Source organism: Ciconia boyciana, chromosome 1, assembly GCF_034638445.1.
Source record: "Ciconia boyciana chromosome 1, ASM3463844v1, whole genome shotgun sequence".
Taxonomy (NCBI): Eukaryota; Metazoa; Chordata; class Aves; order Ciconiiformes; family Ciconiidae; genus Ciconia; species Ciconia boyciana.
Window position 1 is genome coordinate 199,994,061 of NC_132934.1, and position 16,351 is coordinate 200,010,411.

Genomic DNA, 16,351 nt, shown 5'->3' on the forward strand with positions numbered 1-16,351 from the left:
AATTTCACTCTTCACATAGATTGATCCTAGTTTCTGATTATTTAAAAGGAGATTGTTTCATGTTTCACCCTTGAATGGTGGGTAGGCTCAATAACTGGAATGTAACAGGAGACTTAACTAGATTCTGTGAGATATGAGGCAACTTATTTGCATTCTGGGTTAGGAAATAACGCAGAGAAATTGCAGCAATGTCTTGCTGCTTCCTTCTTTCTGTAAGTGGAGTCTTCATTGTTGCTTGCCAACTGACTGTAATCCAGAAGAGGAAAAAGTACAGGATGAGAGGAAAATCCATGTGAAATAATCATATACATGTTTTTGGTAGGAAAATATGGTCATATTAAACCACACTAAGCCAATTTTTGTTCCAGTTGCACACACAGCATTTTCCACCCGCTACCATGAATACTTTGTCTATGTGTGCTCATAAAAAGGGCTCTTGTAGTCCATGTTGGAATTTCAGAGCTTAAAAGTGCTTCAGAACAGAAAAATACCAAAGGAAACAGTGAGTTCAGCTACAACTCTGCAGGGGCTTGTCAGCACACTGGGTTTTGGTAAGGCACATAATTTCAGTGGATACAAAACTAAGTGTTTCACAACTGAGTAAAAGCTTTCCAGGTTCTTCTGGTAAAGCTTTACATTTCAGTGAGGCTTCAACAGGAATGCTCTTGCTTTACTCAGAATTGTAACTCTCTCTGAAACTGTACGGGCTTTGCTGAAGTTGCTTTCAGTACAGCTCATGGATTTTGAGACTAGTGCTGACTACTCTCAAGTAAAAATTCCAGTTAAACTCTTTCAACTTCTGTGCTATGCCATGAAGCTGCCTACCCCGCCCCCCCCGCCCCCAGCTTGTACCCCTCTCTAAGTCAGGGAGAGGAAGGTAGGATAAGAGAACTTTAGTGCCCTGTAGCAGCAAAGGACTGTTGCACCTTCCTCTTGTTCACAGATCATGTAAATTGAACTCCTGATAAGTGTAAAGGAAGAGTTATATCTTAAAACTCCCCTGAGTCTCTGGCTTCCTTTGTGTTGAAGGGAAAATGTCATAGGTAATGGAACAGAGATAAAGATTATTTTCTTTAAAATATGCCCAGGACCATCATGGAGTTTTGAGGATCTCCTGTAATTCCTGTAACATTCTGTTTTTCTTTATGTGGGGTTTTTTGGGTCAGTGGGTGGGGTTGTCCAAAGGCATAGGATAAGATACATGGGGTCTTTTCCTTGGAGCTTGACTAGAACACAAAGTAATAATTAATCTCTTCCCTTCATTCCATTTTCTCCCTTCCTCCTAGTTCTGCCTGTCAAAAGCTGATAAAGAACAATATGAAAAAGAAGAGAGACCAGAATCCCAGCAGGAGATTTTGAGAAGAGCTGCTAAAGACTTGCCTATCTATACGACAACAGCATCGAGAGGTGAGATATAAAGATAATTCTGTGCTCCTGAAGCTGCCAGTTTAATTCCGTGAAATTCATTTGATGTCACTGAATGAACAATCTGTTAAGCACATATTGCAAGGGCCATGACCTTGTTTTGTTATTTGTTTGGGGTGGGTTTTTTCCTCCCAAGAGAAACTGGAGTCCTTTGTCTGGGGATCTCAACATGTAGCCAGTATTGGGGGGGAGGGGGGGAATCCACTCCAAGCAAGCGGATAAATGACACCATTTATGTCTAATCGTGGCTATAAAAAATAAGCACAGCAGAGAAATACAGCAAATTCAAGTTTTTACTCAATTTTATAATCATTTATATCCCCCTTTTAAACTGCTTTTTCTGAGTGGTATCAGTTCAGCAGGAGGAGAAACATCATACTTAAGGCTAGAATTTAAGAACGAATAAATGTTGTTTCATTCCCATCTGTAATTCAGTACAAAGCTAGTTATGGGCTATTTCTGTATTTGCCTTTAATACATATAGGCATTTTTATTCCAACTTATATATGAAAAATCTGTGAAACTGCTGTCTTATACATATGTATATTCTTTAAAAAAAAAAAATCTAGCTTTTATATGTATATATATGTGTTTCTCTTTCTTGAAACTAGCAATGCTGTAGAGTTTTCCAAAAACATAAACTACTCAGAACAACTGTTACCAAAGTTTACTGTGACTTTCCAAACAAAGTCTAAGGACACCTGGCTTTTTTGAATACAAGCCTCCCTTTCAGGGAATCCCAGTCTTAAGTTCCTGCAGTGGTCTGGGAAGCTCTTGCCAGCTCTTAGCAGTTCTGCTTAGCTGTAGGTGTTGGCTTTCCTCCTTTCAAACTGCCTGTGCTGGTCTCTTATTTCCATTGAGAAGAGTCTGAAGGCTTGTTTAAAAATATCCAGGAAAGATGAGGAAGAGCTAATTTACTGAACAGTCTGCTAGATCACTGTTTGCTGAAGAGGACAGAGAAAGCTAATGCAGAAAGTTGGCTTGCTGAAAGAATGTAGTTTCACAATGGGATGCCCGAGTACCCTGTCCAGAGGTGAAAGCAAGCAAGCAATAGGGGATCAGTCTCAGAGGATGAAGGATGGGAAGACTGGGGAGCCAAAGAGTAAATGGAAATGGACTCAGTACAGTAGTAATCGATGAAAAGGTTTTAAATACTTTCATTTGTTACATTTCTTAAAAAAACCTCAAAAGTGCATATCATATGAGAGTAGGCACATGAAGGTCTGTGAGAACAGGTGTGGCAGGGGAGGGCAGGAAGCTCTTTAAGATTCAGTTCATGTTAAGGGGGAAAACCTTTGTAACATTAAATGAGTTCTAATGACTTGACCCTTGCCACTTGAATGCAGCAATCAGATACTGTGATCGATGCCAGCTAATCAAGCCTGACCGCTGCCACCACTGTTCTGCATGTGACGTGTAAGTTACTGAATCTGAAATGATGGATTTTCTCTCTCCTGTGATCATCGCTTTAGTGTGTTCATGTCTTCAGTGTGTCAGGCCTTGCATAACAGCAGGTTTTACTATTTGTTCCTCTTTGACCCTCAGTACCTGGATTTCATGAAAGAGCAAAGTTCCTCCTGTTGGTGCAATATTACTATTGCAGCCCCATTGTCCAAAGTGGCAGAAGTTTTTAGGAAACTTGCTTGTAGCTTTGTAAAACGGTGCTTATATTAAAAAAAAAAATAATCTGTGATTGAAAGTAAGGAAAGGCAGGTCTGAGATACTAGCACAGTAAATGCTTATTATAGAACTGTTATTGTATCTTGCTTCTGCAGCCTTGAAATGGATGTGTGCTACTAATAATGCTAAAAATCTTTATCTCAAAGATTGACAGTGCAATTACATGCCTTAACCATTTCAAAGACATCACTACTCTATTCTCTAGCCTCATTCTGAATCATCAGAGAAGTCTGTAAGGGCACTGAAGACTGAGGCTATGAGTGAGACTTCAGTAGGCTGAGCTTGAGGAAATCTAGTTAACTGAAGAACCTAATACACATCTTTTAGCTAAAATCAAATTTATTAGCAAATACAGTGAATGTCTGTGTGTCTGAAATGTCTAGTATCTGTCCTTATACTAAAACTGGATGAAAAGGGCATGTGGACTATTCAAATTACCCACTGTGCTGCTCTTTTCCTCAATTAGCTTTAAAAAACAAGCAAGCAGCAAACAAAAGAAGGTAGCAAAAATAGCCCTAAGGTAGACTTAGTTGAAGGGAATGCCAGGCTAACATACCTTATCCACACAACTCTGAAGGGTCCTTTGGATTTGTTTTCTCTCCATGTGCACATAAAACTAGTGTGGCTTAATGAACTATTACATGGTGTTGCTCAGTAATGGTCCCCAGGTTAACTTAAGAGACTCTCTTCATAATTCTTCTGAATCTCACTTGGTCCTTGTGGGCAAAAGGATGGCTATAATATGGAGAATCGGCATGATTGAGAAGGACTTGAAAAAGATACAGTGGGGCAAAATACTTAAAAAATAAATAAATAAATAACAACCCCTGAACCTGTAGAAGCTAAAAGTATGTCTTAGAAAGAAAATGTATTTTTTGCTTTAATTTACTGGAAATTATCTCTTCCAGATGTGTATTAAAAATGGACCACCACTGTCCATGGTAAGTTTATAAAAACAAACAAAAAAATCAGTATAATAATGATTAATTAGATCCTACATGATGAATTAGGTGCTGCTTCAAAAATGCAACTTTGAAGTAAAACTTGATTTTCACAGAATTTCTTGAGGCTTTAATAAGTGAAAATAAATCTTGTTCCTAATGTGTGTTGCAACATAGAGTTGTAGGCCCAGTAGCCCAAATCATGCAGTTTCTCCTTATGTAGAGAAACCCTAGTGTTAACGAGACCTATGAGAAATGGCATTTCTTTCTTTTGTTTAGTTTGGTATTGTTACCAGGAGAGGAGATACCCACTACACTGTGAAAAGCGTTCTTGATTCTAGATGATATGCAAGACCCACTCAGACAGTTACTCTTCTGCAGTTTGTATCCACTGGTAGTCAGTAAAAATATTATCTGCTGTCACTATAAAAAATACTGCTATCAGTAGTTGACTTGAAGGTGGTTTTGTAACCAAAGCAACATCCACTGAAATTGATGGAGTGGCTCATATTATCTTCTGCGATGACTGCAGTTAGTTCATAGTGTGTGAGACGCTTTCTATACAGACTGTATGTATCATACGCTTTGCCAGCTCATGTCCTGTCCTGTAGAACTTCATGGGGGGCAAAATTTATGTGAGGGGCCCAGATCATTTGGCCTGAGGAAAGAGACTTCATTCAAAATGGTGGCTTAAAATGCTTCTGAAACACTAGTGTCAGGCTGTTTTGGACATACCACTGACATCATACGCATGTTATGCTCTGCAAAAGCTGAATGTATTGTTTTTTATTTTATTTTATTTTTTGTATATCATAGTAACCTCTTTTTCTTTCCCCTCCTTCTAGGGTGAATAATTGTGTGGGATTTTCTAACTACAAATTCTTCCTCCTGTTTTTAATGTATTCCTTACTGTACTGTCTGTTTGTTGCTGCTACAGTCTTGCAGTACTTCATAAAGTTTTGGACAGTAAGTTCTAAGGCTTTTTTTTGTTGTTCATTTGTTTAATCCTGCATGTGTTATTGGAGGCTGCATCAGCATGTTGTCACTCACCATTTACTCTGTTCCATAGTTCATTACCATTAACAGCATCAAAGTGACTGAAGCAGGAGAACCTTCTGAATATTAATGAATTAAATGTATTACACTGCCCAGGATGAGTAATTGGGGGAAGAAGTTCCAATGAGGACACTGTGGAATTTCTCTGCTCCATCAAAACCGAGTGGCACAGCTCAGGTTTTTTTGAGACTATTGGATATAGATATGTAGATACAGAAAGAACTGGCTATATCAAACAATTACATACATATATGTGTGTGTGTGTGTGTATACGTATATATACACACATGTATATATAAAAATACTGACAAATGTGAAATACAAATAACAATTGTGTATTTTCCTAGACTTGTCTATGGATAATCTGCTACCAGATAAGGCAGATTAATTTCTTGGGAACTAACCGAGCTCTGTTTTGGAGTCCCTACATACGCGTGTCTGAACATCATACTAGTGGCCTTTATTGATCTGATATGGGTAGAATGCTAAGATATGTACAGTGTTAATGATATACATCTTCCTTGCAACTATTATCAGTTGTCAAATGATAGATACACATACATGCATCTTAGTAGATTTAATAACATTTATGTGAAGGGCAACCATCCTTGTACGTCAGTGTTATATTCCTCCTATCAGTTTTGTTCCAGTCACGTTCCAGGCTGAACAGAGTGTCTTCTGGTGTTGCTCCCTTTCATGTCCAAAACCTTGTACTGTGCCTTCCTGTCTTTAGGCAGAAGAGCTAGCATCAGAATTCCCTTAATCAGTTTCCATTAACTAGCATGGGAAAAATCACTGTAAGTGGAAGGCTCTCCATCACATCTTTATCAGTAAATAACAGCACATATTTCTTAGATGCTAGTTGCTGTCAGAGTAACTGGGAACAACAGTCATTATCTGTAGCTGTAGAAATAATCTTTATTGGAGCAAAAAGATGTTGCCATGTCAGGGTAAGAGAAGCTTGATCATGTATTCAGAATAGCTGTACTTTGAGACGGTTGGCATTAGACAGGTAAGATAAATGTGCAAAAAGTATGTTTGTTTGTGTTCATCTAAGCCTATGGGTCTGATCTGCCAAAGTACTATCTTTCTCTTAGTTTGTCAGTTCTGTATAGCAGCCTGTCACTGGAGAGCAAGGAACTACGTGGGAATTGAGCTGTCAGTGTCATGTGAGATGAAAGCCATAAATGTATTTATCAGTCATAGCTGTGGCTTGACAGGTATTTCGAATGAAATGGTCTGATTCTGCTGTTCAGTCTTGCTTGACTGTAAATAGTTAAATTTCTAATTTGTGAATGTGCCACTCCCAAACATCTGCCTGGCTGCTTTCCAGTGCTTTGTATGCAATTTCTAATGAAACTGTAGGAGCACTCTTACGTATTTACCAGTCAGTGCTTAAGCAAAAAAAAATGACAAATTGCTTTGTCACCTCACTTCATAACTGTTAGTGCAACAAAAGTCCGCAGGACATCTGACCACAATGAACGTTTAATACCAGCATTTGCAGCAAGGCTCTTCCAGAGCCTGTCGGACACAGTATTGAAGTAGACCCTTGAGCAGGGGAAGTAAACTTGAGGGATTTTTTTTTTTTTTAAATGATTTAGTTGTTAAAAATGCTTCCTGTAAGAATGGGCTACTTCTGAAATGTGACAATAGACAATGTAGGTGTGTGCTTGCACTTGTTGCTTTCATTTCCAGTTACTTCCAAGACAATCTGGTGATGCCATGATCTTATCATTAGACTAGGTCTCTGACTCACTTTACTCATATTAAATCACTCATTCCACAAAGCTAATATTCCTCTCATATTATAATAGCCTGACTAGAGTAGACTTCCAGAAAGAGGTGGCAGCACCATAATCATATAGGCTTGCAAAATTTAGTATGTCTCTAGTATGTAAGCTTTTAGGTGAGTGCTCTTGACTGCAGAATAGAGTCCTGGAAGCTTCTCTCTACATTTGTATCCAGATCAGAGCAGAGTACTGCTGAGACGTGCTGTCTGTAGACTGCTTCAGTGTATTGCTAATGCTCAGCGTTGTCTGCTACAGCATCAGACAGATTATTGTTTTGACATTTTCTGTTGAGGCTCTAGATGTTGTTTTTTCCCCCCAAAGCTTGACTATCAGAAATGTTACAGTATGCCTTCAGAAGGTAGTGTTTCTTTTTTGCTTCCTCATAGATGTTTTTCAGGAAAGTGAGTAACAAACTGCTGTATGTATCCAGTGTTGGGATGAAAGATGAACTGCTTCTTGGGGAGTATAGCCTTGCTCACTTCAGAACTTGTAGTAATGAGGTTATGAAGGTGTATGTGCTAACTACACAAATTTGAGAAATCAAATTGCATTGTTTTGCACTGTTGATAATAGAGACACAACATAGAGACACAACACACATATGCAGATACTTGCAAACATTGAGACATGCACACCTACCTAACTCTTCTGTTGAAGTCTTTGTGTTTCCCACTTGCACATGCAAGTCTCTTACATAGCATCTTTCATGGTTTATGCAGAAGTGCTGAAGAAAGATCTTGATGCTGTTCATACAGTGGTGGAACAACCACACTGGCTGTAAATGTTTACCACAGGCTTACATGCTGATGTGGATGTTAAAATCTGTTTTGTAGATCAAGGGAATGTGAATGACTCCTCTTTTAATACTCATAACTACTTTTCCTATACTCACAAAATTTTTATTTCTACCTAGGAAGTTGTTAAAGATGAGCATATAAACCCTCAGTTTAACCAAATGTATTTGACACAAACACCAGCACTGGCTGAACGCCCAGTCCTTGATGCCTTGTTTACATAGTGCATGGTGGTACTTGCCAGTGTATATTTGTATCTACTCTCATTCTTGCTGCACTCCCTCCCCCTTGAAACCTGAAGTGGCTGAAACTGGGTAGTCAGAAGAGGTAAATGCTCCCTGGGGATCATGCAGATTAGTTGTGTATAATTCAAAAAATCCTTCTCCAGGTTATAGAGCTACTGTTCTAGGAAGCTGCAACTGAAATAAACTTACATTTTCTGGCCCACAGAAAATGCAAAGACTAAGCTGCTACTGCTCTTTGAGCTTCAAAATCAACTGGCCTGAGAATTATTTATAGGGAACTGGTTTTGTTTAAATATGCAATTCCAAGAGAGTCATAGAAATAGAAGTTACAAAAATTAATTAGGAAACTGCGGAACACTGCAGTGTGCTCTGAGGTAGGAAAAATCATAGCTTTAACATGAAGCTTAGGAATAAGCAGCAATTGGAGTACATATTTTGCTAGACTTGATTTCAAGGGATCACAAAACACAGTATGTCCCTACAGCAGGGGGAAGAGGGACTGTTGCACAAAATGTCTAAGCAAAACTGCATCAAAAAAAAAAAGGGCAGTAAATAAGGAAACTGAACTTAATGGCAGTTCAGAGAGCTGGACTCTGCTATCATTTGCTTACTGCAGCATGATCTGATGGTAGCCAGCATTTTTGAAAATGCTGTGTATATCTGCCCGACTCCAAGGTAGATGCTTGGGTTCTCCCTAAGCTTTCTGCACAGATTAATGTAACTTAAAAGCCATACATCTTGCCTACAACAGATTTGTTAAGCGCTAGCATCTCAGCTAAGACAGCTAATACCACTCTTCAGGTATAAAGTTCAGAATTTAAAAGCTAATTTAAACTAAGCTTCCCTGTTTCTTGCTTTATTTTCTAAAATACTGGTTCAATTTCAGATGTTACGCTAAAGATACATCCACAAACATATTTCAGTATTGAAGGATATTGGGAAGAAGAAGAACTGTACTGATGTGTTATGGGTTCTTTTTTTAAACAATGAAAATCATGCAAAGAATGGGAAAATTTTTTTTTATGATTTTGACTGAAACTACATCTAATGGTAATAGATATGTTCTGAAGTAGGAAAGATTTTGTAATTTATAAACCATTGCTTTATAACTCTGGAATATTCTGAGCTTTTCAGGCCTTTATGAATAGTTTCCTCATACAGACTATTCACATAAATGTTACTTGTGATGGAAACAACTAGTAAAGAATGCACCTGGCGTAGCCATGCTGTTCAAGCTGAGGAACCACTTGAAAGTGATCCAGCCACAATCTGAGTAGCAATACTTCTATGCTTTGGTAGAAAATTTCATGCCTTGGAAGTTCGTAGTGTGCTGTTATGTACTTTCTCCTCCATTCTCTTGGAGAACGGGGACTAAGGCTGCTGATGGGTCTTGGAACTCGGCACATCCGAGAGCACATGTGCACACCAACCATTTCGTTCTTAACAAAGCCTGTGCTGTTTTCAAACACTTCGTCTTAACATAATACTAGTGTTTAATAAATTGTCTTTGTTTGCGCAAAGCTTTGCCACAGGAAAGCTGCAGAGAATTGTCCAAAGGTAAAATCCAATATTGCTGTAATTATTTAAATACTGTTCCTACGATAATTTTTCAGTCATTAGTGGTAGCTATTTACACTATCACAGAAGGAAGGAGACTTGTAATCTGTTGTCTCTGAATATAGGCAGTGTACAGGGATATAGATATGCCTATGTGCCCTTGATCTTAACTGAGATGTGTTTTAGTCTAAAAAAAAAAAAAAAAATCAGCTGTAGATAAGTGGGCATACTGAAGGAGCTAATGGAAAAAGTAATGGCAATAATGCTAACTAAACAGCTGAATTAAAACAGCCTCTCTGCTTTCGTAGTGCTCTTAAAGGTCAACTACTTAGAAGTACTGTGATTTTGAGAATAGAGAACTGGAATAGTATTATTACGAATCCCATTGGCCTCTTGAAAGTGCAAGCCTAAAAATAGTTGGGGTTGGGGGTGGAATCGACTGTCCGATATGGGTGGGAGGTTATTTTTTACATGGTAGTTGTACTAAAATTGTTGTTTTTCACGTAGATCTTCTGGTTAATCACTTCTGCCTGGTCAGACATGGCAAATTTATTTTGCTAGGTACATGCTGGTTGTTGCCTAAAGCTTAGAGATCATCAAAAATTGAAGATCTGTGCCAGGTCTTGTCTAGGAGTTGTTCAGTCTTGGAAACACAAGATGACAGCCATTTTCCTTGTACATTCCTTACACCAGTTCAGAAGTAGGTTCAGTATTATTACCTTGCCAGGAAGGAGTGTGGATGTTTTTGTTGTATTTTCTTCCCTTTAAAGAAAGTGATTTTGGACATGTTTTCCCTGTGTCTCTTTGGCTGTGGCTGCACAGTTAACATTTTTTAGTACAGGAAATTTTTTTCCTTGCCCCCTATTATGCATTTAAAAACTAACAGATGAACATATGCTCTCATGCTACTAAGCACAGGTGGAAGGGGTACCCATCAGCTTTAAAAGTTGTTGTATACCAGTTCAACATGCCATGAAAGGAAAGCCGGGCTTGTGCATTTTTTCCTTTGTGAAAAGTGAGGTGAAAGACCTATAGCAGAATGGGTGTGGCAGAAAATGTATAGCGACAATACTGCATTAGTTGCTAAAAAGTGTTAATCTATTAATCTCTTTCTCTCTTTCTCCTCAGAATGAATTGCCAGATACCCATGCAAAATTCCACGTACTATTCCTTTTCTTTGTGGCAGCCATGTTCTTCATCAGTGTACTGTCACTCTTCAGCTACCACTGCTGGCTAGTTGGCAAAAACAGATCAACCATAGGTCAGTTAATTGCAATATGGAACTGTTCCTTGTCCAGAAAACAATAAGTCGATGCAAATGTGAGGCCTACAGGATATGCCATCACATATAAACAGAATTTTTAAATAGTGTGCAATAAGAAGCATATTTGGTGAAAGTAATTAAAGGTGAAACATACACGAAAATGAAGCATGTGTGGGGGTCCTCTACTCGACCCAAGCATTTGGATTCATGATGAATGTTCATTTCTTTTGTTTGTATTTTTGAGATCTCTGAGGCACTGTGCATTTTTGTTGTGTTTTTATATAGTGTTAAGTATGTAACACAATTGCTACTTTCCAGTAACCCTGTTCTAATACTTTGAGTAGCTTGGTGGCCCCAACCACAGTGAAGGCTCTACTGTTTGTGAACATACTACATTTTGAACTAGATCTAAAAGAGTATTTTTAAATCCTGTGAAATAAAATGGACCTCACTATTAGGAAGTGGCTTGTAAAAGCAGTGCAATAAAAATGGAAACACTGATGCACACTTCCTAAATAGTAAAAGAGATTCCTGTAATTTCTATGCCTAAGTGTTTTAAATAGCATTGACCAGCATAAGCAAGTTACATGCATTAGTTAAAATATCTGAAGTTCTTGCTAAAGCATTTTTGAAAGTCTTTTTTGCAGGGTTGGGGGGGGACAGGGACTGGTGGGTATTTCCACAACTGAGTAAGTCAAAATCTTATACCTTTCAATGGAAGTTAAATTTCTATCCTCAAAAATAAGTGGGTTGATTAAAAGTGAAATAATTTTGAGCTTGCTAGAATTTTTTTGATGGAGGAAAAGGAATTTTTTTGATTGCTTGACAGAAGGGTTGTTTGAGTCCTTTTTCTTTTGACATATCTACAGCTAAGGAATATTCACAGTCTCTTGTCTAGCTTTGAAGGAAATTTTAGCATGTTCCTTGCCCAAAAGTCAGTGGTCATAACTGGCAACACAGTCAGTACTTTATTTACTTTCTGGATCATGATTGTAAAAAGACAAGCTGTTGGTATGGGAGGAGCAATGAGTCCTCCCAGTTCTTGGCCAAGGGTGTAACCGGACTGACTAGAAAAATGGTGGTGGTTTGCTACAGTTCGTGGTGTGTCTATGTTTCTAATGTAATCGATCTCATCTTTCTCTGATACCATGGGATGCTCTTAATTCAATTTCAGACCTTGGCAGAAGTGGAAAAAACTATCCTGTATGGGTTTAGGTCCAGTAGTGCATAAGCATAAGGTAGATTGCTTCTAGAAGAGGAATTCTTCTGCTCAGAAAGGCTTCACAGGCCAAAGAGAGAGCTAGCCATCAATGAATAAGGGATGTGGTATCTTTGGCATGCTGATGGTACTTAGCGCTCTCAGACCTTATGTTAAATGTGAAGAGAGAAAGATGACTGTTCTACTTACGTGACTTTCTTACCTTTCATTTCTAATTTTGTCATTAACCCCGTGATTTTTTTTATGCTGATTACTTGAGAAGACTCCCCCCCCTCGCCCCCCCCAATAATACACATCAAGGTCGTCTCAGCTTGCCCAACACTCTTTTCGCAATAGAGAAGTTTGAGTCTGTTTATTCATCTTTCCTGACTCCTTACTGGTTTAGAGATACTGCATATTTTTCTTTTACAGAAACATTCCGTGCACCCACATTTCGAAATGGCCCTGATAAAAACGGCTTTTCTCTTGGATGCAGCAAAAATCTGAGGGAGGTTTTCGGAGATGAAAAGAAGTATTGGCTACTCCCTGTCTTTACCAGGTATTCAGTCTGAATGGGAATGAATTGGGGAATAAATTGATTCCATGACTTTCACCTTGCTTCCCCTTCTCCTAAAAAATAAAGCATAACTGAACAGCCAACTTGTAAATCCTGCACGATGAATATTGGTGTAGGGAAAATGTGCAGGAGAAAACTGAGCAAACTCTGCACAGGCTTTTCATTCAAAGACAAGGGCCTCATCGACAAGGGCCTTCTAAATATGAAAGTTTGGAAAGCTCTGAAAAGTGTATTTCAAAAACTGTACATCTTTTGGTGGTAGTGTTTGATCATAGAGCAGAAATCAGCAACTCAGAGGAGATCCAAATGCTTGAACTTCAGCTGCATTGAAACAACATCAGTTTAAAACACCCCCTCTTACCCCTGAAAATGCTTGACAGGTTTCCTTTTGCTGTAGATGACAGTTTTGGTATTGAAAGCCACCTGAGAAAGTGCATGTAAATAAGCAGCAGTGCAAAAAAAAAAATTCTGATACGATGCAAAATACTGGTTTTAAAACTTCAGCTGAGCCAGTGTTAGGGAGTTGCAGACAAGCATCAGAGAAGCTTGATGAAGCAAGACTGACCTCCTGCCCGCTCCCACCACTCCCAAAAGTCAGCAGAACGAAGTAGGAGCCATGTTTCAACACTGCTTTTGGGGGGCTGTGTATCTGTTCAAAATGTTGGTGAGCCCATTTGTGAAGCTGAGGTCTGGGAGCAAACAGCAGAGGTAGTAACAAGATCTTAAGTTGCCTCAGTGGTTTGCTCCACTACCATGACTTTTCATGTGATTAAAGACAGAAGCTATATTGTAGATGGATCAGCCTGGTTTGCCACCACATTTTATCCTGATTAAACTTGCTTTAAAAGAAGGCTTAGTTAACCTCAAAATGATGAGCAGAGGGGAAAGCATGGCCACCAGAATATTATTTATGCTACAGCTTCTGGGGTTGTAAATACCAGATAGTCTCACTATGCATGCGCAGTAGTTTGGGGGAAGACTAGGGCTACAGTCTACAGAAACACAGTGATGGTTCTGAAATACATAGACTAGTGCTGTGCTCAGTAATCCATACTGAGTGGTAGGGTGGGAATCATTTGAGCTCCAAGATTTAATTAACTGATCATCTGGCTTAGTGGTAGAACTGCCTTGCTCAAGTCTGGAGTTTAATGCTGCACTCAAGTAATTGATCTGAGCCTGTAGCGTTTGCCTTTTGCATGGGTACTTGTTCAGTTCATTTAAGTCAACTACAAACAGTGATTTGAATCTTTTTCTGGTTTAGTTTGGGCGACGGGTGTAATTTTCCAACTCGTTTGGTGATTATGGATCCAGAGCAACTTACTGTCTCAAGCCAAAATGAACCTGCCAAAAGGTAACTATAGCATTTAAGATACTGATTTTGTACTGTTCTGTACTTCATCTGGGAAAAAAAAAATGTTTCAAAATTATTTGGTAATTTTTTTATACTTCTTGTCATCTTCAGAGTGAGTTTGTAAGTCTTCAGAGAACGACAGAATGGATCAAGACTAAAAAATGGTGCTACTTGATGCAGAAAGTCTGTTTCTTGGTTTTGACCTATAACAGAGGATATGGCTCTAAGAAAATAGTAATACAGAAAGTAAGAGAGCTTACTGGCTCTTAACGACAATCAAAAAAGACCTAGGGAAGACCGAATAATGGTCCAGGGAAAAAAAATGTTTAAGATATTTTTTGGAAGGAGAGAAAGGCAAGGTATTATTTGTATTTCTCCTCCTCCAGCATGCTTAAACAAGGGATGCTGAGACATAGTTTGCAAGAGAGGTAGATAGCTGTGGCTGTTGCTGGTTTTTAGCACTGGAAGGTTTTTAGCTCATTACTTTTTATCCCTCCAAATTTGCATGTTTTGTATCTTCAGTGTATTTTCAGGAAGGCTGCTTCAGATTCAAAGACACAAGAGTATGTGAAACTTCTGGGGGTGTTTACATTTGCCATTTTAGAAGCCTTCTGTATAGTTTGGTGAATTTGTAGCTGAAGGTTGTTGTCAACAGTGGTCACCTGAGTTAGCAGGCATTAGGGAGGATTCAAAGGCAATACTGAGAAGTTGCTTCCCATGCCACATAACCTGTGGAATTTACACAAGAGCAGAACCCTTGTGCAAACAGCAGAGTATCCTTTTGCATTAGGAAGATGTTCAGCAGAAGGCCCTAGCATTTACTGATGGGATAAGATGGCATTAGCTTGTTTTTCCAGACAGTACTGGTTAGGTTTTCTTTTTAACTGTGTGGCAGTAGCATTGTTGTCAGTATGCCATTTCTTGTCTATAAACCTGTACTTTTTTTCCATTAGAACTGTGAGTGGCCTATGTCAGGTAAGGGTTTAGACTGATGACTGGAAAAAGCCTGTAGGAGAATTGGGGTTGGGGGCTGGGGGCCATTTTTAGTTGTCAGTGTAGGGTTTTTTTGTTTGCTTTGCTCTTAAGTAACTTCACTACTCTACAAATGTCTGAAATAAGCAGCTACTGCTATTACAGAATTCCTGTTGGCTTTGCTTACTTTGCAGCTCTGGAGCCAATCAGTCCTTTCCCACTCGACCACTCAGTGAATCACAAAATCGATTGCTAGCCAGTGACAGTCAGTGGGTGGAAAGTGGCCCTGAAGAGGAAAATGTTAAATCAGGTAGCCTGCACCATAACACTTCTGATGATTCTATGGTTTTGTTTGTGGTGGGTTTTTCCTTTTTTTTTTAGGCCTAAAAAGTCCTTAGGAATTGGTTGGAGTCAAGTAGAAGAAAATTTGTTCCATAGAATCAGGTCAGCATGTTTAGAAGTTAAGGCTAACTTATGTCTCATGCTCTGCTCCAAAATGAGTTATTACACCAAGGTAATGGATAGATAATTCTCATTTTTGTACTTCCTGTTCTGAGATTTTGGATCTTTTTACGTTTGATTGGGGGGGGAATATTTTCCTAAAATAAGAACAATATGATAAATAGGCTTTCTGGTTTGAAGTCTTTGCTATTTGTTGTGCAAATCTGCAAAAACACATAATTGAGATTCTCTCACATTTTAGGTGCAAAAAAGCATATTATAGTTTCAGTGGAAAGCTGATCTCAGCTTATTACTAACCAACCATCTCAATGAGAAACAGGTAAGACCAACATAATCAATTGCTGTTTCTGTATATGTATGAGTAAAGTAAAATACTGACTTTTGACTACAAGATGTCTAGTCATGGAATGCAGAGGAGTCTTCTGATTTTGGATGAGTAATAGAAAAGTCTAAATAAAACTCAGGATGGCTGTCCAGAACACAAGAATGGGAGTAATGCTGCAGTGCAGGAAACATGGGCTCGCTAGATCGGAGATGAGTCAAGACTAATCCTGTCATTTAGATTGAAATAGGTAGTGCTGGATTTGTTACCTGACCAGGGAAAAGAATCTCATCTGCTAAATAGGCAATTTCAAGATGAAGTGCTGTCTTGAGGAAGCACTGTTCTTAAGGAACAGCTCCTTAACTGTCTTTTTCTTAATTGTATATTGGTGGGCAGCGCTCCGCTCTTATACTTTAAGAAGCTGTGTGCACACAAGGAAGGAAGGTCAATAGGTAAATATAGGTGTCTGCATACGGACTGCTTCGTCACGCTTGGAATTGACAGCGATCTTTTATGTAAGAGCTCGGCACATGCTTTGCATTCAGGAAATACAGTGAGTGCTGCTGCATATATGAACTTCCCTTGGTGTATTTCCAGTGACTAAATTAGACTTCTTTTATGTTGACTTCATACTGTGGTGAGCTTATAAGCTCCCATTAAATTTTTCTCTCTGGAAGAGAAACAAATCTTATTTGGACAACTAGCAACCGTAGA

General features: G+C 38.8%; 1 protein-coding gene across 3 annotated transcripts in view; it reads left to right on the forward strand.

Moving 5' to 3' along the window:
* Positions 1-16,351, forward strand: part of ZDHHC20 (zDHHC palmitoyltransferase 20) — a 49,799-nt gene that overhangs the window by 26,420 nt on the left and 7,028 nt on the right. For 2 of the 3 annotated variants that reach the window (XM_072850504.1, XM_072850503.1), the window contains 9 exons: positions 1,287-1,407; positions 2,772-2,841; positions 4,014-4,046; positions 4,892-5,012; positions 10,620-10,752; positions 12,386-12,512; positions 13,792-13,881; positions 15,048-15,163; positions 15,557-15,634. In XM_072850504.1, the coding sequence (XP_072706605.1) occupies positions 1,287-1,407; positions 2,772-2,841; positions 4,014-4,046; positions 4,892-5,012; positions 10,620-10,752; positions 12,386-12,512; positions 13,792-13,881; positions 15,048-15,163; positions 15,557-15,594 (849 nt within the window). In that variant the 3' untranslated portion in view covers positions 15,595-15,634. The remainder of the gene's footprint in view (positions 1-1,286; positions 1,408-2,771; positions 2,842-4,013; positions 4,047-4,891; positions 5,013-10,619; positions 10,753-12,385; positions 12,513-13,791; positions 13,882-15,047; positions 15,164-15,556; positions 15,635-16,351) is intronic. The other variant, XM_072850505.1, reaches the window with a different exon arrangement.